At 46.2% G+C, this 21401-nt stretch overlaps 1 protein-coding gene across 1 annotated transcript; it reads right to left on the minus strand.

The window, feature by feature from the left end:
* Window positions 1–3317: 3317 nt before the first annotated feature.
* Window positions 3318–5694, minus strand: prr35 (proline rich 35). The gene is made up of 2 exons (XM_029715065.1): window positions 4301–5694; window positions 3318–4167 (listed from the first exon to the last, which is right to left on the minus strand). The coding sequence occupies exons 1-2, from the start codon at window positions 5692–5694 to the stop codon at window positions 3318–3320; spliced, it is 2244 nt and encodes a 747-aa protein (XP_029570925.1).
* Window positions 5695–21401: the final 15707 nt, after the last annotated feature.

Genomic DNA, 21401 nt, shown 5'->3' on the forward strand with positions numbered 1-21401 from the left:
CACATGGCTTTTTGCAAACTCCAGGCATGCTGTCATGTGCCTTTTTATCAGGAGTGTCTTTCGGCTTGCCACTCTCAAAAAGCCCAGATTGGTGAAGTGTTGTATAGACTGTTCTCCCATCTCAGTGGTCATTTGGTTCTTGGTCACTTCCCTGACCAAGGTCCTTCTTGCTCGGTTGCTCAGTTTGGTTGGACGGCCAATGATGGAGACCACTGTGCTCTTGAAAATGTTCAACACTCTATAAATGGTTTAATACCCTTCCCCAGATATATGCCTCATCACAATTCAATCTCTGAGATTGGATTTCATGGGATACTTTCTGCTCTGACATACACTGTCAACTGTGGGACCTTATATAGGCAGGTGTGTTTCTTTCTATATCATGTCCAAACAATTGAATTGACCAATCAAGTTGTAACGACATCTCAAGGACGATCAAAGGATATTGGATGCACTTGAGTTACATTTCAAGTGTCATAGCAAAGGGGCGTGAATACTATCAGGGGCGTGGTGCTATCAGAAGTGTGACCATGGTCATCTCTCACAGGGAATTATTCATTACTATCCTCTATGTATTTCTGTATTTCATTTTCCAGACATTTTCAAAAATGTCTAAAAACATGTTTTCACTTCATCATTATGGGCATGAAGGATCCCTGTTGAGGAGGCTCACAGTAAGGGGCAAGTTAGTCAATTATTAGTCCACAAGAGGGTGCTCTTAAACAACACAAATCAGTGTCAACAGAGTGTGCTGTAATTCATAGGCCTGTCCACAGAGATGAAAAAGTAACCTTTTGTTATTAAAGATATCAGTTGTGCAGTTAGTGCTGATGTACCAAGTAGATGGTGTTTTATTCTATGGTAGCAATATGTTAAAATGCTCTTTACAACGATGAGAATGGATTTAGGGTTTGAAGTTCAATAAAGGTAAAATAGACAAAATATTTTGGTCTATTACTTGCTCTGCTTGTGTCATATAGTATTCCTCTCAGGACATCTTGGTTCACAAGTGAGTCTACAGGCCTGTGTGTGGTTGTTTCCTGTGACAGTGGGTCTACAGAGACTTATCCTATTTACTATAGGCAGGGGCAGAATTTGTGTGGCACCTTGACCTCTTCATCGTGACTAAAGAGCTACCATTTTGGGTCTTCAGGGTCTTGACAGATAACCTTTTCTGACCAGGCGTGAGGGGTAGAGAAGAGGGGGCAGGGGAGTGCAGGGCGGCCCAGCGCTGAGCACCCATCCTAGGAGTTGACAGGTAGCCCTCTCCCAACCTATCTGGAGCCCCAGCCTGGGGCCCTGACCTTTGAAGGGGGGCCCAAGCGCACCCAGGCACAGGTGACCTTGATGCTGCTGACGGTTTAGCTCAGGGAGCCACTTCACCTTTATCATGGGTTGGTCATCCTGCCATGTCAGGGAAGATACATGAGTGCTACAGAGGCCATGCCTCTATGCATCAGGAAAGACCATGGTTGCGTCCCAATAATCTCTCCTTTCTCCAGAAATATGCACATGTCCACTTCCTTTCATGGATTTGAAAGGAAATTACTTATATGGATAATTTTGTAGAATATCAACTGCTCTTGCTAAATAAATATAAGTGTATATTTTTAAGTTATTACACTTATCACAGTGTAAAGGCACTATACAATCACTCAGGGGTGCAACATTTCACTGGGGACATTCTGAAATTGCATTTTTGTTCCCCCCAGTTTTATCATTGGAATGTGATACAAAACGAGGCAACGGTGTGCTTTAGGACCATGCGTACGCCTCTGAGCAGTTGGGTAGGCTGTTTAGAGTGTTTATCCGACTGGATAAAAAAAGATATACACTTCCGTTCAAAAGTTTGGGGTCACTTAGAAATGTCCTTGTTTTTGAAAGAAAAGCTCATTTTTTGTCCATTAAAATAACATTAAATTGATCAGAAATACAGTGTAGACATTGTTAATGTTGTAAATGACTATTGTAGCTGGAAACGTCAGATTTTTTATGGAATATCTACATAGGCGTACAGAGGCCCATTATCAGCAACCATCACTCCTGTGTTCCAATAGCACGTTGTGTTAGCTAATCCAAGTTTATTATTTTAAAAGGCTAATTGATCATTAGAAAACCCTTTTGCAATTATGTTAGCACAGCTGAAAACTTATTCTGATTAAAGAAGCAATAAAACTGGCCTTCTTTAGACTAGTTGAGTATCTGGAACATCAGCATTTGTAGGTTCGATTACAGGCTCAAAATGGCCAGAAACAAAGAGCTTTCTTCTGAAACTTGTCAGTCTACAACTGAGCAAGAGGACAAGTACATTAGATTTACACTAGTTTGAGAAACAGACGCCTCACAAGTTTTCAACTGGCAGCTTCATTAAAACACCAGTCTCAACAGTGAAGAGGTGACTCCGGGATGCTGGCCTAGGCAGAGTTCCTCTGTCCAGTTTCTGTTCTTTTGCCATCGTAATCCATTATTTTTATTGGCCAGTCTGAGATATGGATTTTTCTTTGCAACTCTGCCTAGAAGGCCAGCATCCCAGAGTCACCTCTTCATAATTATGCCCCCCCCCCCCCTAAAACCAAGTTGCGCCCCTGCAATCACTCGTTCACTCTAAAGGCACAGCACAAATGGTAAAAGAGCAAAAACTCTACAACTTCTATGACAAAATGTCTTTGTTTATTCAAATAAATGTAAGTGCATTTGATATAGGCATGTACAGTGGACATTAAGCAGACACATAAGACAATCAAACAAGACATAATATAAAACATAACATTTACTTCTTAATTCATTTTGATTACATCAATCAAATAAATTACAATATGTACAAATCAGTTCAAAGGATTGTCTCAACTTAGGACAGAATTGTAAGAGAATTCATACCTTAGATCGTAAAACAAGGTTTTTATTTTCATGTGTACTGCAGTCACTATTTTAAGTGCAAATAAATCTTTTGTCGCATAACAAGTCTTTCATTTCAAGCATCGCTACTGCCCATTGGAATAGTTTTTCCAAATAATCCTGTATCAACAATCACCATTTTAATAGGGAGAACTGATTTGAGGGTACTAGCCTTATGTTTATTGTCACTTCTTCGCAGCCACTTCTTCATTCGTCCCTTTTATTGAAGGTACTATGCTTGCCGTCTTTATGGGGAGATGGGGGTGGTGTACATTAGTGGCTGTACATTAGTGGTGTAAGCGCTTGCCTGGACAGTAAGAGTCTGGGAGTGCATGAACAAAATAAAATTGTGCTTCTGTGTAGTCTTAAGGAGGGCTTTCAGGAGTGTGGCAAGCTGGGAAATTGAGTTACTCAGGAGAGGTTTAGGAGTCTATTGTGGTCAAGGGGCTTGGCGGACATTGTGGTTCCCGTAGTTGCTGGATGGACGGGGGCCTCTTGGAGTTTTTGGTGGAGAAAGTGGGGAAGTCATTGAAGACCGCGATGGGCCGTCCATCGGGGCAAAGCAGCACGCTGGAGTCAGCCTCACACTTGGTGGTCCTGCCTGGCCAGAGACCCTCCGCCTGGCTGGGTCTCAACCCCAACCCTCCTGAGGATAGGACCTCCGTCTTCACCCCCACCTGACTCATCTTGATCAGCACGTCCAACGACTGCTTACGACTCTCCAACGAAGCCTTCATCGCTTCCTTCCTCCTCTCGTTCTCCTTTTCCTCCTCGTCCCTCTCCTTGGTCTCCTTGTCTTCCTCCTCGGTCTCCATGGTAATATCGTCTTTAAGTGAGGCTCCCTCGAGGCCCTGGTCGCCAGTGGCAACCACATCGGTCACTCCAGGGTGTTCCTTCTTGACCGAGAGGTCCAGGGGTCCTTCGCTCTGGCGAGCTGTCCTCTCCAGTGCATGTTGAATGTGGGAGAGCTCGCTGCGGATCTTGTTCAGGTGTTCCCATAGGTGTCCCTGAGCAGGGAGGTCTTCTTTCTCCAAGTGGGCGATCTTGCGTTCAGCCTCCTGGTACTCCTGTAGAGCCTTGGAGAGATCGCTGAGGAGGGCAGCAGCTGATGTTGGTTCTGAAGATGCCTCCCCCGTCCCTTGGCCAGTGGTAGAGTCCCGGCTGCTGGGTCTTCTACAACGCGGTAGAGAGGGCGAATCACTGACTGGGCTTGCGGGGGGCTCTGTGTACCACTGCTCTGCTGGCTGGGCTTCAGACTGAGCATTCGTAAAACTATGGAGAGACCAAAGAAGAATTTTAGAAATCTGAGATTTATATAGAAAATATAGAAAAATATAGAAAAAGCTACGAAAATACAAAAAATAGCAAAAATTATATTTAAAAAGTAGGATATGTAGGATCTTACCTGCTGTGGAGGAGCGGCTTTTCTGTTGGTTTGGTTTTGTGAATGTTCTTGAGGAGGTCCAGGGTGAAGCCAAGGGCTGGCCTCTTCTCCACATGGGACTTGTGGGTCCCCAAGGTGGCCCCTGTCCTCTTGAGGCCCCAGCTTGGCTTCCCCTCCTTGGCTGCAGCCTCAAACTTATCCCCTGCCCTGTGGGAAGGGTCTGGTGACTCTCTCTGGGGGGACACCCAGGCAGCAGGGGAGGTGGTAGGGGTACCTGGCCTCAGAGCAGGCACCTTCCACAAGTTGATTTTGGGCTGGTAACTGGGGTTGGGCTCCAGGCCATTCGCGGAGGTCTTAAGCCCCTTGCTGATGTCACTCTGAGCGGAGGCTGCTCCGAAGGCATGCTCGCAGAGGAAGGGGTAGTAGAAGTGGGGTGGCAGGAGGCTCCGGTCGGCGGGGTGGTGTGCACCGGACGCTGGTTGCATGAGCTGAGCGGCCGACGCCAGGAAGGGGAGCTGGGCTAACTGCGCATGAGTTGGGGTGTTAACATTGGTGGCAGGGGTGGGGATTGCGTTCATTGAGTTCACATAGGAGAAGAGGCTGGGGCTCAGGGGGTAGCCCACACCGAGGACGGACAGGTTGAGTCCCGTGGGATCCTGGTAGTCCACCAGGCCAGGTGGAAGAGGGTAGCAAGGGATGGAGCTGCCCACTCTAGGCTGGGCGCCCTCGGATTTGGCCTTGGTTTGGCTGGTGGCCAGCAGACGCCACTGCTCCGACAGCAGCCCGGGGGCCGTCAGGCACATCTTGGACAGCTTGTAGTGCTTCAGCTGGGCTTCCACCTCCACAGAGCGTGCCCGCAGAAGTTGGTCCTCCAGAGAGAACATATCGGCCATCAGCAGCTCAGGTTCAGGCCCCTTACTTGCTCTCTTGGTCGTCCCTTCTGAAGAATCCCTGTTATTGGAGCTCTCTCTGGTCATCCCGTTAACTTCAGCCCCTTCTCCCTGTCCCCTCTCCTCCTCTCTTGCCGGACTCTGTCCATTGTCTCCGTCCTCCTCCACCGCACCCCGCTGCTGGGGCCTCTCCTCGGTCCCTGTGGCGGGCTCGGGCTCCTCTTTCCCAGTCGTGGTCCGGAGGCAGTGTGCCTGCTGAAGGGGCCGGAGCTGGTCTGGGTGCAGCAGGTTCCCCTTCTTATAGGGCCAGTCGGACTCAATGAGCAGGGACAGGGAGTTCTTGCACAGGCTGTACTTCATGTGGTTGTAGAGATGGGACTTCTCCATGCAGGTGAAGGGGCACTGGAAGCACTTATAGTTGTATGGTTTGCCCCATGGCCGTGGGATGTAGTGGGGCTTCTTGGGCTTGCGCTCCTTGTGCTTGCACACGGAGGTCACCTTGCACGCGTGACCCTCCTTGGACATGGTGCTGAATGATTCTGTACTCACAATGCAGGTTATTCTGAGGAGAAGGTATGTGAAAGTCTTGGGGAGATGGGGGTGTAGGGACACAGTCTCTCGTTCCTTCTCAGGCTAGATGTAGTGCATTTCTTTATTTGTTGAGAAAGATTCTTCAAGCTGGGATCCAGGTGGGCAGGAGCTGTGGAACACAAGATACATATTTTTGGGAATTATAACCTAAAAAGTCAAATTAATTAAAAAAATTCCACGTAAAATGAATACATTTTTTCCACAAGAAGTCAATCAACATTTTTAATAAAGTGCCAGAAAGAAACAGCAGAATGGGGCATTGGGTTAAGTGGGCATTCCTCCGCACCAATGTGTCGGAGGAAACACCGTGCACCTGGCGACCGTGTCAGTGTGCACTGTGCCCGGCCCACCACAGGAGTCGCTAGTGCGCAATGGGACAAGGACATAGCTGCCGGCCAAACCCTCCCGTAACTCGGATGATGCTGGGCCAATTGTGCACCGCACCATGGGTCTCCCGGTCGCGGCCGGCTGCAACAGAGCCTGGACTTCAACCCAAAATCTCTAGTGGCACAGCGATGCAGTGCCTTAGACCACTGCGCCACTCAGGAGGCCTGAGTATATTCGTCTTCATGCATTTCTCTGAGTCTGTCTGTCTATCTGTGTGCTAAGAGTATGTGAATGTGCATAGGGGGCCATGTATCAGCATGCGCATATGTGTATCTATGGGAGTGTTCCATGCGTTGTCTACCTGAGCTGCTGAGCTGAGTTGCCACTAACCTAACTGCAGGGTGGCCCATGCCGCTCTGTTCTCACTGTACCTGCCGCTACTCATTATTTCCAGTGCAGCACCAGGCACTAGCAGGGCCCAGGGCTGGGGGGCAAACAGGCACCTGTGCAGGGGGCTTTACTCACAGCCATGGCCTGGCTACATGGGCTCTGGGCCCCTGGAGGCCGGCCAGGGGTGCAGCGGGCCAGGGTGAGGATTGCAGACGGCGGGCGTTGGGAGGGGGGGCATGGGCCCTGGTTCTTAATGAGAGCCTGGCGTCACGCCCATAGGGCATCGTTAGTGCCAGGGCTGGGATTTGGGTCAGGGCGCATCGCACCAAGTTCAACTGCTCTCCTCTCGCCCGCTTCTGTCTTTCCCTTCTACTTCTGTGCTTTTGGAGTTGGAGTTGGGGTGGTGTTCTCAATGTTTAATATACCCGTTCATCCCTTTCACAGACAGATAAGAGGGGTGCTTTATCTCGCATGTCTATTACAACTGGAATTTACTGGAAAATTACATGGAAACAAATGTAACGTTTTGGGACTTGAAAACATTCAATACAATTGGTACTATATGATGCTGGTGCTACTTTTTTCAATGAATCCCAAAGACACAGAGAGGTGGTTATTAGGTAATGAAAAGTTTTTGCTATATTTGTTAAATAAATATCAGGTAAGTAATGGACCATAAAATAAAGTGTTCCCTGTGTGTGTTTTGGTGGATATTTTAAGTGAATGAGTGAACTATTTACTAATGTACTGTCTGTAATGTAATCAGACATTATCAGGATTTTTAAAATGTTTTTTTAAATGTATAAACCAGTGGACTAAATTCGGCACATTACAATATTTTTAAAGATGAAATAAGTTTCCTTTAGTGAAATAATACATTCCAGTGGGGCGGCAGGTAGCCTAGTGGTTAGAGCATTGGGCCAGTAACCGTAAAGGTTGCTGGATTGAATCCCAGAGCTGACAAGGTACAAATCTGTCGTTCTGCCCCTGAACAAGGCAGTTAACCCACTGTTCCCCGGTAGGCTGTCATTGTAAATAAGATTTTGTTCTTAACTGACTTGTTTGGTTAAATTTATAATAAAATAAAAATGACTGACTTTCCTATCAACTCCTTTTGCTCTCTTATTACCAGAATTTTTGTTGGATATTTAAGTAATGACAAAATATCCGACCTATAATATAATTATGGTAGCTCACAATCCCCAAAGGTAAAGAAAACAATTGAACCATGCAGATTAAATGTCAAATTAGTTTTCACGTCAAAAATCTAAATCAAGTTTCACACACTTGACCTACCCTATTATCTGATGCGGCTGATTCAAATACCATCATTGTATGCACCATTCAGTCTCACAATTTGTTTTATACATAAATACAAGAGAATATCAATATTCTGTCTAATTATCTCAACAGAGCACCCCTTTCTTCCATATTTCAATATAACAATCACTTTAGTTTAATGAACCTTTTCAATAACGCCCTTAAACTAATTTCAAACACTCCCCTACAATTTATTGTAATTTTTTTTTGAGGGGGGACAGGGAGCTAAAGTCAACGTAATGGGGAGAAAGAAACTTTGTAATCGTTCCCCACTGTAAGCCAAGCCGCTGGGTTAGCCCTGTGGGTAGAGAGAGTGAGAGAGAGCATCGCTCTTCAGATTAAAAGACCCTTCTGTGAGGCTTTTATTTTGTATTTTTCCTGAGGCCGTTCACGGATGAAAGCCTGTGTGATGTTTAGGGGTCCGGGCTGAGGTAAAATCAACTTTACACACCCGCTTTTTTTCTTTTAATTACTTTAATCATTCTTCTTGCTTCTCCCCTGAGATCCCTGGTGGTGAAGACTTGTTTAAGAATACTATAAACTTTTACTAAACCATCGCTTCGCACATCACACCTTGTGAGGATAGATCGACAGAAACTGACCTTGACTTCACTGCAGTATCTGTAATACGAGAGGGATGACAAAATTCCCTTTAACATAGGTCCTGCCCTCATTGGCCCCTCAGACACTAGCCCGTTTGCATCGGCCCATGTGATTGGCTCACTTGTCTACTACAAAGCCCCGAGGCTCTGACCTGGCCTCTGAGCTCATAATGGAGCCTAACAGCTGCTATTAGGAACTAATCAATAAAAATAATTTTTCCTTTTGATTTTTTCACTGCCGAACACTGTTAGTGGCCACCATGGCCTCTACCCCCTCTGACTCTGTGGGCCTCTGCCCCCCACCTTTCCCTTATCCAGGCCCTCCGGTCTTGTTTTAAGCTTTTAGGGGCTTGTGATCAGACAAGCCTAATCGCTTCAGCTTCAACATCTATTGTTTCAATTAAGAAGGCTCGCCTCACTAAAAGCATTGACAAGTTGCATGCAATAACAACCAAAACCGATAACATTGGATGGGATGGGGGATGGGGGGCGGATGTGTCAAATGGCACCAATATGAGGTGTTGATGTATCGGCTACTCACAGGAGGAACGAATGGCATTTTATAGTGTGGAATCATCCTTTCTATTTACTCTCTATATATTATAGTTATATACCGTATAATACAGAGAGTATAACAGTTTTGTATTTTAGTTCAAATCGAGCCTAAATGTGACTTTACCTAAGATGGTGGCTTGCAGTGAAAACTGAGCGATGATTCAATGTCTTCTGTCAACTTGAACTAAGGAGAAGGTCCTGAAGGAGCGGATGACAGAAGATATAAGAATGTTTGACATCGATTTTTGTAAGAATCTTATGTGTTATATTTATTGAATTAATATAAAGTGATAGGCCTATTTAATAAATAAGTCAAGTTAAACATCAATGCATTCCTCTCGGTTTTTGGAGATGCAGAAGGATTTCCCATTGATGATATTGAGAAACATTCAATATCCAAATACAGCTGTTGTCATGCATATCAAAGCAAATAACACATGATTTATTTCTACACCTCTAAAAAAAATATCTGTATTTCAGTCCTAAATTAGACTTTGATAGATAGTAGGCCTAAACCCAAGTTATCACAGTGTTAGAAATGGTCAGTTTTGCATCCTAACAATTAGTTAGCTTATTCCCTTGTGAAATTGTTAATGCATAATTAGGCCTAAAATAAAATGTTAATCTTTGTACGGAAATAACCAAAATCTATATAAAGTAACACTTAGGCCTAAAATAATTAACGTCTGTGTATTAAAAAAGTTCATGAAATAATTCTGTGAGACATTTTCATAACAATCTTAAAAATGAATAGGCTGTTATTTTGAATGATATAGTAATAGAATATTATAAATATCTGTCATGTCACTTTCACACATTCCATGAATGTCAAACAGAACACATTGCACTGTCTTCCCCCATGGACAACGGTGTCTGTGGACCAATTATGACAATTACAAACATTGACACGACTCAACTACAAAGCCCAATATTCAGTCTACTAAATAAAAAACAACTCATACGAATGAAACAACATATTGTTTCTGAAATGAAGGAGTAAATCTGGTATTCCTACCTGATGTGTGTCCCGTGGTGTGCTTGTGTCTGTCAATTCTCTGTGTCTATCGGTAGGCTACTAAGCAGACAGCGCATATCCCGCTCAAATGGGAGCGTGAGAGTGAGTGTGTGGGAGATATATATTGACTAGGAGCATTGCCTTGGGGCACTACAATACAGCTTCCTCCCTCCTACCCGGTAATGTCACATGTGGTGTCTACCTTGCAGCAAGGATACAGTAAACGGATTTGACAGTATTGGCAAAGGTTGGTACAACGTTTAATTTGAGGTAGAATGTAGGTAGGCTAGTCAGTCTGTGCAAATCTAATACATTTAAAAAAACATTTTTTTTTTTTTTTACAATTTCTTGTTGGTTTCCAAATGAGGCCTGGTAATGCTCGATCTCAAAACTTGTTTGACCGAACTATTTCAGGAGTCTTTTCATTCACACATCATAGCCTATAGGCTTCGATGTTAAAAGTGACCTCCAAGTCAGGAATTATTCGACTATTTGCTAGCACTCTCAGATAATAAGAATATTCTTTATTTAAAACAAGCAGGTGTCAATGGCAATGCTTTATGGTTAAACATAGGCCCTATAGTCACGGATATACACGTTTTTTTGTGTGGATGTGCACCTGCGTGTGTTCCAACGAGCTAATAATCATGGATATATTTGAAAGACAAACCAACATGAATCATATTGGATGGACGTTGTCAAGTGTAGACATATTTCATTCATAATAAATGCATATTATACATGAGAGACAGCATTCTGGTTAAGATTTCTAATAGCCTGCAGAAGTTGTGGTTTGGTTTGTTCTTGTTAGTTCAGTCATGCATAACTTTTACCGGGTGGTTTAGCCACACTGCTGCATATTTCAATATCATCGCTTTTGAAAACTATTAGCCTTTATGAATATATAAAGGGCCGACCACCAAAACATCTTGTAGCCAAAGCATAATCTTATATTTTAAATGTAGGTTAATATGTTCCCCAACATTTAATATCAGAAATATGATAAGCTAACATCTAAATGTCATTGTTGTTGTTTTTTCTATTGTAGTTCAAAGGAAGATTTCATCATCAGGGTACGACGCTGAAATTTGGTGGAAAGTGACAGTCTGTCAATGGCAATAGATTAAAAGTAAACGTCAAATCCCAACAATATGAATGAGAAAGGTGAAATGAATGGGGAGCTAAACAACGAGATAAGACGGGGAAACAAAGCTGTCACTCTTCGTGTAGGGATATTCTCCACATCTGTCAGTTTATGTGTCAAATCGTTCCGCATGAGAGAGATTGGAAAATAGAGAATCTTTGCTCCTGCGCTGAGGCGTGCAGTAGGCGACAAACAGACAATAGGCTTCTAGTCAGAATCCACATTTCTTATTTTTCCTCCTTTTTATGATTTTTTAAATTTATTTGGTCTTGTTGATTTTGCTATGCTCTCAGTTTTGTGGTTTTGGGAGAGGTTTTTCCATTTCAGATCATTTCAGACAAATTCCATATCAATAAAGAATTTGTTAAAATATCATTAATAATAACACATATAAGATCTTGGCCATAATCTATAGTTAAAATAAGTCTGTGTTTGTATTTGTCCATGTATGTGTGTATGCATGCACACGCATGTACATATGACACTGCCTGTGTGTGTATCTACTGAGTTTGACAGTGTGTGTGTATGACTGTGTACTAACTGTGTGTATGAGTAAACAGGGGTATGTCAGGTGGAAGTGCATCTGAGAGTGGTCGGGGGCTCATTCTCCTCCGCTTGGCCTCACAAACACGCTGCCTGGCCGTGCCGGGCTGCCTGATACACGACTCAGTGCAGCCTCCCAGGGAAGTGATTAGTGCAGTGGCACAGGGGCACTGGATAGGTTACTGACGTGAGCTGTGAGATCACATCCACAGGCAATGACTGATGCGTGCCTTATCTGACAGCTCAGACCTGTCCGTCCATCTCTCTCTCTCTCTTTCTCTCTCTCTCCCAACCCTTCTATTTCTCCATTTCTCTTTTTCTCTCTCTCTGCTTTGCCTCCCATCCCAACTCCCTGTTTCCAGCCCTCTCTCTCTCGCACCCATCCCTCTCTCTCTTTATTTCTCCCTCTCTCTCTCTCTCTTAGCCTGTGGCTGGCTCAGAGTCAACTCCAGGTTCTCTTCATTTCTCTCCTACAGTATCTGGCTGTGTGGAGGCGTGTGCGGGCCCCTTTGAGAAAATGTCAGTGTCCGTGTGTCTGGGGGAGTCGGGGGCCCTTCACGAACTATCAGGCCCGCTGTCACACTGCGCTGGGCAAATGGAGACTGACAGGCCACTCCATAGGGCCTAACCATCTGTACCAAATGTGACAGCAGAGGGAAGAGGATGTCTGGCAAATCAGGAGGAACGAGAGGAGAGGGTGAGATAGAGAATGAGAGAGGGAGTGAGAGAAAGGGAGAGAAGGAGAGAGAGATCCTTTGCTTCCACTTGGGAGGCGATGTCAGTTTACCCGAAAGAGAGAGAGAAAGAGAGACTTTCTTCCTCCAACAGTGGGGACACTTGGGAGGGGATGTCAGGTCCCCATGTTGAACTAAGGCCAAGTCTATACATTGTCTGGCACTGTAGAGAACTCAATGTATACAGCATTTCCCATCCCCTTAAACCTCTTTATGGCTGAACTCCCAGCTTGTCTACACTAAAGGGAGCGAGGGGGTATGACATTGATAGTGTTTCCACTATCTTATGTGTGCAGTTGTATCTTGAATTCTTGGATCTAGTCCCATGGTCCTTTCGCCTAATATCTTCATCTTTCACTCCGATATTTTATAACTGGATCGGTCCCGTGTTTAGTGTACAGCTGAAATTCACTTTTTCAGTGTGTCTTCCCAAACAGCCATCGTAGTGTTTGGCTTAGCCTTTTGGTTCACGTCTGGAGTTGAGATTGCTTCAGAGCTGTAAAGATATGTACCAATTAGAAGTAGACATGAGTTGAGAGAGTTGTGCTGGTGTAGTGGGTGTCCTTATGGAGAGGCATCTGGGGAGGCTGACAAGAGCACTCTATTAAGACTTAGAGAAAGGAACCTGGGGGCAGCTACAACACCGCTGCTGGGGAGATCCAGCTGTGCCGCCCCTGCCAAACACACGCACGCACGCACACACACACGTGCATGCAAGCGCGCACATGCGCACATTCATGACATAGAAGCAGACGCATACACAAGCACACACACACAGGCTCTCCATATACACACTTACAAGATGGATTGTGGATGGACAGATGGGTGGAGGATGGGTAATAGTTGCTGCACTAACGGATAACCTACCTCTTGCCCAGGTGAGTGTTCAGTCCTCAAGCCTTTTTCCCTTTTCCAGTGCCTGGGTTTAGGGCCTGGGGTGGAATAGCTAACAGCTCCTTTCTTAGCCCTGCGCTGCCAGGCACATTAAGTAAACTCATATCGCTCTCAGCCACAATCAATTATTGAACAGCCCGTCCCTCTTCCTTCCCGTTGTTTTCAAAGGAGATCAACTCCTAACATCCATCCCCTGCTCTACCAACACACAGCCACCAAATGCCTTTGGTGTCTTCCTTTGTTACTTCAGTATATCATTTAATGTTAATATTCGTTTTAACAGAAAATCAGTAGCTAACAAAAGCTTGGAATAGTTTCATCGAGCTAATTATGTGGTAATACATAATGGTTGTATGTACCATAACATACCACAATCCAGTGTCTAAAAGGAGGTTGTGTAAGTAGCTTGAGTTGTTGCTGTCACGACTTCCGCCGAAGTCGGTCCCTCTCCTTGTTCGCGTTCGGCAGTCGACGTCACCGGTCTTCTAGCCATCACCGATCCACCTTTCATTTTGCATTTGTTTTGTCTTGTTTTCCCACACACCTGGTTTACCTTTCCCTCATTACTTGTCATGTATTTAACCCTCTGTTCCCCCCATGTCTGTGTGTGAAATTGTTTATTGTCGAGGTTGGCACACTTCCGGCTGGTTAGCGCCATGTTTTGTTTTATTACCCGTGCTTTGGGGCAGCCGTGCTTTAGGGCAGCCGGTACTTTGTACTTGGCTTTTGTCATTTGTTCTGCCTTACTTGTTCTTTGGGCATTTGTTGTGTGACGCAGTTGTGTTCTGTTCAGATGATTGCCTAAGTAAAGTGCTTTGTCCACTCATCTCTGCACTCCTGCGCCTGACTTCCATGCACCAGCTACATTCACCCCTTGACAGAATTTCACACTCACAATATGGAGTCAGCAGGTGCCCCTGGTATAGGGGTCGAGGAGCGCTGGGAATTTTATAGACAGATCATTCGCCCATAGTTTAGGGATCCCCATCGTTCCAGTGGCTATGCCCTTCCCAGTTCACGCCTTAGACAGTCGACCATTAGGGTCAGGGTTGATCAGGGAGGCCACCGCTCCTCTGGGCATGGTGACACAGGGGGGGTCACCTGTAGAGAATCAGTCTCTTCCACATTGACTCTCCTGCGTTTCCCGTGGTGCTAGGCCTACCCTGGTTAGCTGGTCATGACCCCACTGTTTCATGGCAACGGAGGGCTCTCATGGGGTGGTCGCGAGAGTGCTCGGGGAGGTGTTTAGGTGTTTCCGTTGGTGCTACTATGGTGGAAAGTCCAGACCAGGTCTCCACCGTGTGCATTCCCCCCGAATATGCCGATTTGGCTCTCGCCTTCTCCAAAAAGAAGGCGACTCAATTACCACCCCATCGACGGGGGGATTGTGCAATAAATCTCCTGGTAGACGCCGCACTACCCAGGAGTCACGTGTATCCCCGTCACAGGCGAAGACAGCGGCTATGGAAACATATGTCTCCTAATCCCTGCGTCAGGGGTACATTCGGTCCTCCACTTCACCTGCCTCCTCAAGTTTCTTTTTTGTGAAGAAGAAGGAGGGAGGTCTGCGCCCGTGCATTGACTATCGAGGCCTAAATCAGATCACTGTGAGGTACAGTTACCCGCTACCTCTTATCGCCATTGCGATTGAGTCAATGCATGGGGCGCGCTTCTTCACCAAACTAGATCTCAGGAGCGTTTACAACCTGGTGCGTATCCGGGAGGGAGACGAGTGGAAGACGGCGTTCAGTACGACCTCAGGGCATTATGAGTACCTCGTCATGCCATACGGGTTGATGAATGCTCCATCAGTCTTCCAAGCCTTTGTAGACGAGATTTTCAGGGACCTGCACGGGCAGGGTGTAGTGGTGTATATTGATGACATTCTGATATACTCCGCTACACGGCATGTGTCCCTGGTACGCAGGGTGCTGGGTCGACTGTTGGAGCATGACCTGTACGTCAAGGCTGAGAAATGCCTGTTCTTCCAACAGTCCATCTCCTTCCTAGGTTACCGCATTTCCACCTCGGGTGGAGATAGAGAGTGACCGCATTTCAGCCGTGCATAATTGGCCGACTCCGACCACAGTAAAGGAGGTGCAGCGGTTTCTAGGGTTTGCCAATGACTACCGGAGGTTTATCCGGGGTTTTGGTCAGGTAGCGGCTCCCATTACCTCACTGCTGAAGGGGGGACTGGTACGTTTGCAGTGGTCGGCAGGGCTTTTGGTCACCTGAGGGCTCTGTTAACCTCGGCTCCTGTGCTGGCCCATCCAGATCCCTCTTTGGCATTCATAGTGGAGGTGGACGCGTCCGAGGCTGGGATAGGAGCCGTGCTCTTTCAGCGCTCGGGTACGCCACCGAAGCTCCACCCCTGTGCCTTCTTCTCGAGTAAGCTCAGACCGGCGGAGCGAAACTATGACGTGGGGGACCGGGAGCTGTTGGCTGTCGTCAAGGCCTTGAAGGTGTGGAGGCATTGGCTTGAGGGGGCTAAACACCCTTTTCTCATCTGGACTGACCACCACAATCTGGGGTACATCCGGGCAGAGAGGAGACTGAACCCTTGCCAGGCAAGGTGGGCCATGTTTTTCACCCGTTTTGTTTTCACCCTTTCTTACAGACCAGGTTCCCAGAACGTGAAGGCAGATGCACTGTCCCGGATGTATGACACAGAGGAGCGGCCCATGGATCCCACCCCCATACTCCCGGCCTCCTGCCTGGTGGCGCCGGTAGTGTGGGAGCTGGACATGGACATTGAGCAGGCGCTACATGCAGAGCCCACTCCCCTCCAGTGTCCCGCTGGGCATCTGTACGTTCCGTCTGCTATCCGTGACCGGCTGATCTATTTGGCCCACACGTCACCCTCCTCTGGTCATCCAGGCATCGGTCGGACGGTGCGCTGTCTGAATGGGAAGTACTGGTGGCCTACGTTGACTAAGGACGTGAGGGTTTATGTTTCCTCCTGCTCGGTGTGTGCCCAGTGTAAGGCTCCTAGGCACCTGCCCAGAGGTAAGCTACACCCCTTACCCATTCCACAACAGCCTTGGTCGCACCTGTCGGAGGATTTCCTTACCAATCTTCCTCCTTCACAGGGTGTTGTGGAATGATCCTGGTCATTGTGGACCGGTTTTCTAAGTCCTGTCGTCTCCTTCCTCTGCCCGGTCTCCCTACGGCCCTACAGACTGCGGAGGCCTTGTTTACACATGTCTTCCGGCACCACGGGGTGCCTGAGGATATAGTGTCTGATCAGGGTCCCCAGTTCATGTCGAGGGCGCTCATGGACCGTCTGGGGTTCTCGATCAGCCTTACCTCAGGTTTCCACCCCGAGAGTAATGGTCAGGTGGAGAGAGTAAACCAGGATGTGGGTAGGTTTCTGAGGTCTTATTGCCAGGACTGGCTGGGGGAGTGGGCGGCATTCGTGCCCTGGGCAGAGATGGCCCAGAACTCGCTCCGCCACTCCTCTACTAACCTGTCCCCCTTCCAGTGCGTACTGGGGTACCAACCGGTTCTGGCGCCTTGGCATCAGAGTCAGATCGAGGCTCCTGCAGTGGATGACTGGTTCAGGTGCGCGGAGGAGACATGGGACGCCGCTCATGTTCACCTTCAGTCTATGTCTATGTGTGAAATTGTTTATTGTCAAGGTTGGCACGCTTCCGGCTGGTTACCGCCGGGTTTTGTTTTATTACCTGTGCTTTGGGGCAGCCGGTACTTTGTACTTGAGTTTTGTACTTTGTGCTGCCTTACTTGTTCTTTGTGCATTTTTTGTGTGACGCGGTTGCGTTCTGTTCAGATGATTGCCTAAGTAAAGTGCTTTGTCCACTCATCTCTGCTCTCCTGCGCCTGATTTCCATGCACCAGCTACACTCACCCCTTGACAGTTGCATAGCAAGTGTACAGCACACCATAAATGTGTTACCCAGTCGAAAACATAGTTGCCGTTTACACTAAAAGACCACTCACATTGTTTGCTTCCTTGCATTACAGGTAAATATTATTCTTTCCAAAAGATTGGATATACATTGTAGTATAAACACATTAAAAACAGTGTAAAGACTCGTAGAACATCTCCTATTTCCTATGTGTATTCACTATACATTGGAATGTATTCGCTATACCTTGGAATGCTCAGGGGAAGCATGGTGAAACTCTTACCAGTCATTTTGCTGCTGACATCCATCTGACCCTACCGCTGAGATCAGTCAGTAGTGACAGTGACATCCTGTCTTCCTTAAAGGTGAAAGGCCCTTAGAGGGCAACCTAGACTCAGGGGTAGACGTAACATAGTAAATGTAAATCTGACACTCCAATTAGTATGTTACGTTTCGTATGGTATGTATTAATTTGTGGATGTCCATCATTGTCCCTGATTTAAGTTTACAATGTTACGTCTAGTCTATGAGACCAGGCTGTAGTGGAAGTGAAGGAAGCGAACAGCCCTGGGAGCATGAAGCAGGAGGATTGAGACATTTTCAGTTTTCCACTCAAATGCCCTCATACAATTATACCAGGGAGGAAAGACGAGTGATGGACACGGTCCAAACTTTTTAAAATGCAGCCTCTGAAGTGAGCTTGGTTAATCTCTGAAAAGGGCAAATGTCAAAGTGCAGTCATGACTGAGTATATGACTGGTTTCTTTTTCTCTCCAGATACTGATGCCCTTCTATTCCTCCTGAGTCAATACAAAATACATTTAACAAGATAAACACAGTTTACATGACCCTCCATTGGAATAGGTGAAGAGAGAGGTAACTCTCATTCTGTTTTTGATTGAGATGTCGGTCAACCATGGTCTAACAGACAAAGTTAACTGTTAGTATTACTCCTAATGACATTGATATATCTGTCATTGTCCAGAGACACAGAGACATGGACTTGACACTCACTGTGTTGTCAGACAGTGATAGGAAGCAGCTGGTGCATCGTCTCTTGGTTCAGCTCATCGTGTCAGTCTCCACCCACGGTTACCAGCTGCCCCCCATCCACACCCCGAGGAGGCGGGGTCTCGGTTGTCGTGGCACCTGTGGGGGTGTCACCTGATGGGAGAAAAGGAAGTGGAAATGAAGGGAAGCAGCAGATCCTGTCACGGAGCATCAAAGTACCTGTCAGTCAAATCACTGACCTGCAGGGTGTGTGTGTGTATATGTGTGTGTGTGTGTGTCTGTCCATAAAGTCACTGACCTACAGGATGCGTGTGTGTGCTTGTGTGTGTGTGTGCATGCCCATCATTGCAGGGTATGTGAATACATTACATTAACAGCTTGATCCCAGAGAGTGTGTGAGTCCGTAAACACAATGACCTGGAGGGTGTGTGTGCAGTGTGTGTATCTAAATGCACTGATCTGTATACTGCATGCCTGTGTGTTATTTTCTGATTTGGCTATGAATGTCATTGAGTTTCTTCTCAACAGCATCCCTTGAAAAAGGCCCAGCAGCTGAAACATTGGCCGTGAGTTGATATTGAATTCAAAGGTAAATGTTTTTACGTGTGCATCCTATCCTCCTTCACTACTTCCAAAATGAAACATACTGGCAATGTGCTCATTAAATATCACTAGGTTGTACATATTGAATTCCCAAACCGCAGGTACATTACATGTATGATAATCTCGGACACCCAACTAAAATCTTGCGTAATTCCATCAGATGCTCGATTAAGTTCTGGGGGGGAGACGTGTTAGAAAATATACTAACGCGACACGCTAAGTCTCCACCCCTCTAAACGGAAACTCAACAAGTTTCAGGCAAGTCTATCGTCCAAATGTCCCCTCCTCTTCCAAAATTTTAAATATGCGAGCACCTGCGAAATCGTGATTTGTTCAAATGATCTGTGACGAAAAATCTGTTTACCAGAACAAAGCTCCTCGTTAGTCGTGGCATCCCACAGTCTGTCGAAAGATGCTACTACCATTTATGTTACGTGCATCTGTCCATGGGAAATGATATCCGTGACCATATTACACTAGTCTACCTCACATACAGTTGTAATGCTCACCAAATATCTGGTAGCCTTTGGGGGATACAGCACCACCAGCATGTCCATGACCATGCCCTTCTACCCTTAGCACCAGAGCTCAGTGCGATGCTGCCTCTTGCCCTCACACCCTTGGGAACAAGAAGCCTGGATGGTGTCAGTGTATGTCCCAGCTGCAACCACTGCCCCAGCCCGCTGGCGAACCCCCCGTTCCTGGGTGTTACCTGCAGCGGTGTGGAGTGGGGGGGGGGGGTCAGCTGGGGAGCAGCGGGCAATGGACGGGGGCTTGTGGGAGTTAGTAGAGAGAGGAGACTGCAGCTATGGCTCTGGTTCTCTGAGCAAGATTATAGGCGGCCTTGGCCCTGGCTAGCCAAGCGGGAGGAATGGAGGGAGACAGGGTCCAATCACCCAGGCCCTCTTGGCTCCCTCAGCTCTACTCCCTGGGGTCCTGTGGCCTTCCAAACTACAAGTCCATGTTTTAGCATACCATATGTTCAACCCCACACCCCTTCAGCAAATAAACAAGTCGAGAAGCTATAGCTAGAGGGCGGTCATGTCTCTATCCCCCATACTCTCTCCCTCTATCTGCCTTTCACACTCTCTCTCTCTGTGTCCTCTCAAAGTACACTTTGGCTGCATGTGTCACATATTCTTAATGGAGGAGAAATCTGTCCCTTATTATTGTAAGACATGGAATACTGTATGTTAACAGTGACACAGCAGCGACTTTTGTAAGCGGGGGCTGACTTTTATTTTGTAAAGTGAGCGCCCTCGCGCTGACAGTATTTTGTAGGATTATCATATTTTATCGATCTGAAACAGTTTTGTTGTTTAGCAGGTATTGTGTGTTCCCTGTATTCCATATGAGGTAAATAGTATAACTATGTGATGTATAGCTGAGCTCAATGAAAATGACTTGAGAAAAAAAATAGTTATTTCTCAAATCAGTTATAGTAATTATAGTAATAGAAAACAATACAAAACACTGGTAATTCCACCAATGGAGTGCCTTTTGCATTACCTATTCAACAAAATGTATGAATAAGGCTTGAAATGAATAAATAATCAATTTATAAAATTACTAACTATAAGATTTCACTTTCCTTATGTATACATATTAGTATATTTAGTGTTAGAGATAATGTGCATATTTTCTAAAGGTCAATTCAATTGATTGGACATGATCTGGAAAGGCACACACCTGTCGATAGAAGATCCCACAGTTGACAGAGCATGTCTGAGCAAAAACAAAGCCATGAGGTCTAAGGAATTGTCTGTAGAGCTCCGAGACAGAATTGTGTTGAGGCATAGATCTGGGGAAGGGTACCAAAAGATTTCTGCAGCATTGAAGGTCCCCAAGAACACAGTGGCTTCCATCATTCATGGAAGAAGTTTGGAACCACCAAGACTCTTCCTAGAGCTGGCCGCCCGGCCAAACTGAGCAATCAGGGGAGAAGGGGCGGCAGGTAGCCTAGTGGTTAGAGTGTTGGACTTGTAACCGAAAGGTTGCAAGATTGAATCCCCAAGCTGACAAGGTAAAAATCTGTTGTTCTGCCCCTGAACAAGGCAGTTAACCCACTCTTCCTAGGCCGTCATTGAAAATAAGAATTTGTTCTTAACTGACTTGCCTAGTTAAATAAAAGTAAAATAAAAAAGGGCCTTGGTCAGGGAGGTGACCAAGAACCCAATGGTCTCTCTGACAGAGCTCTAGAGTTCCTCTGTGGAGATGAGAGAACCTTCCAGAAGGACAACCATCTCTGCAGCACTCCACAAATCAGGCCTTTATGGTAGAGTGGCCAGACAGAAGCCACTCCTCAATAAAAGGCACATGACAGCCCGCTTGGGGTTTGCCAAAAGTTACCTGAAGTATTCTCAGGCCATGAGAAACTAGATTCTCTGGTCTGATGAAACCAAGATTGGCCTGAATGCCAAGTTGTCACTTCTGGAGGAAACCTGACACCATCCCTATGGTGGTGGCAGCATCATACTGTGGGGATGTTTTTCAGTGGCATGGACTGGGAGACTTGTCAGTATCGAGGCAAACACAGAGCAAAGTATAGAGAGAGATCCTTGATGAAAACCTACTCCAGAGCACTCAGGACCTCAGACTGGGGCGAAGGTTCACCTTTCAACGGGACAACAACCCTAA

This window comes from Salmo trutta, chromosome 2 (genome assembly GCF_901001165.1).
Source record: "Salmo trutta chromosome 2, fSalTru1.1, whole genome shotgun sequence".
NCBI lineage: Eukaryota > Metazoa > Chordata > Actinopteri > Salmoniformes > Salmonidae > Salmo > Salmo trutta.

Coding starts and splice junctions, on each gene's coding strand:
- prr35 (XM_029715065.1), bottom strand. CDS start 5,694: ATGTCCAAGGAGGGTCACGCGTGCAAGGTGACCTCCGTGTGCAAGCAC. Junction 4,168..4,300: donor AAGCCGCTCCTCCACAGCAG/GTAAGATCCTAC, acceptor GTCTCTCCATAG/TTTTACGAATGCTCAGTCTG.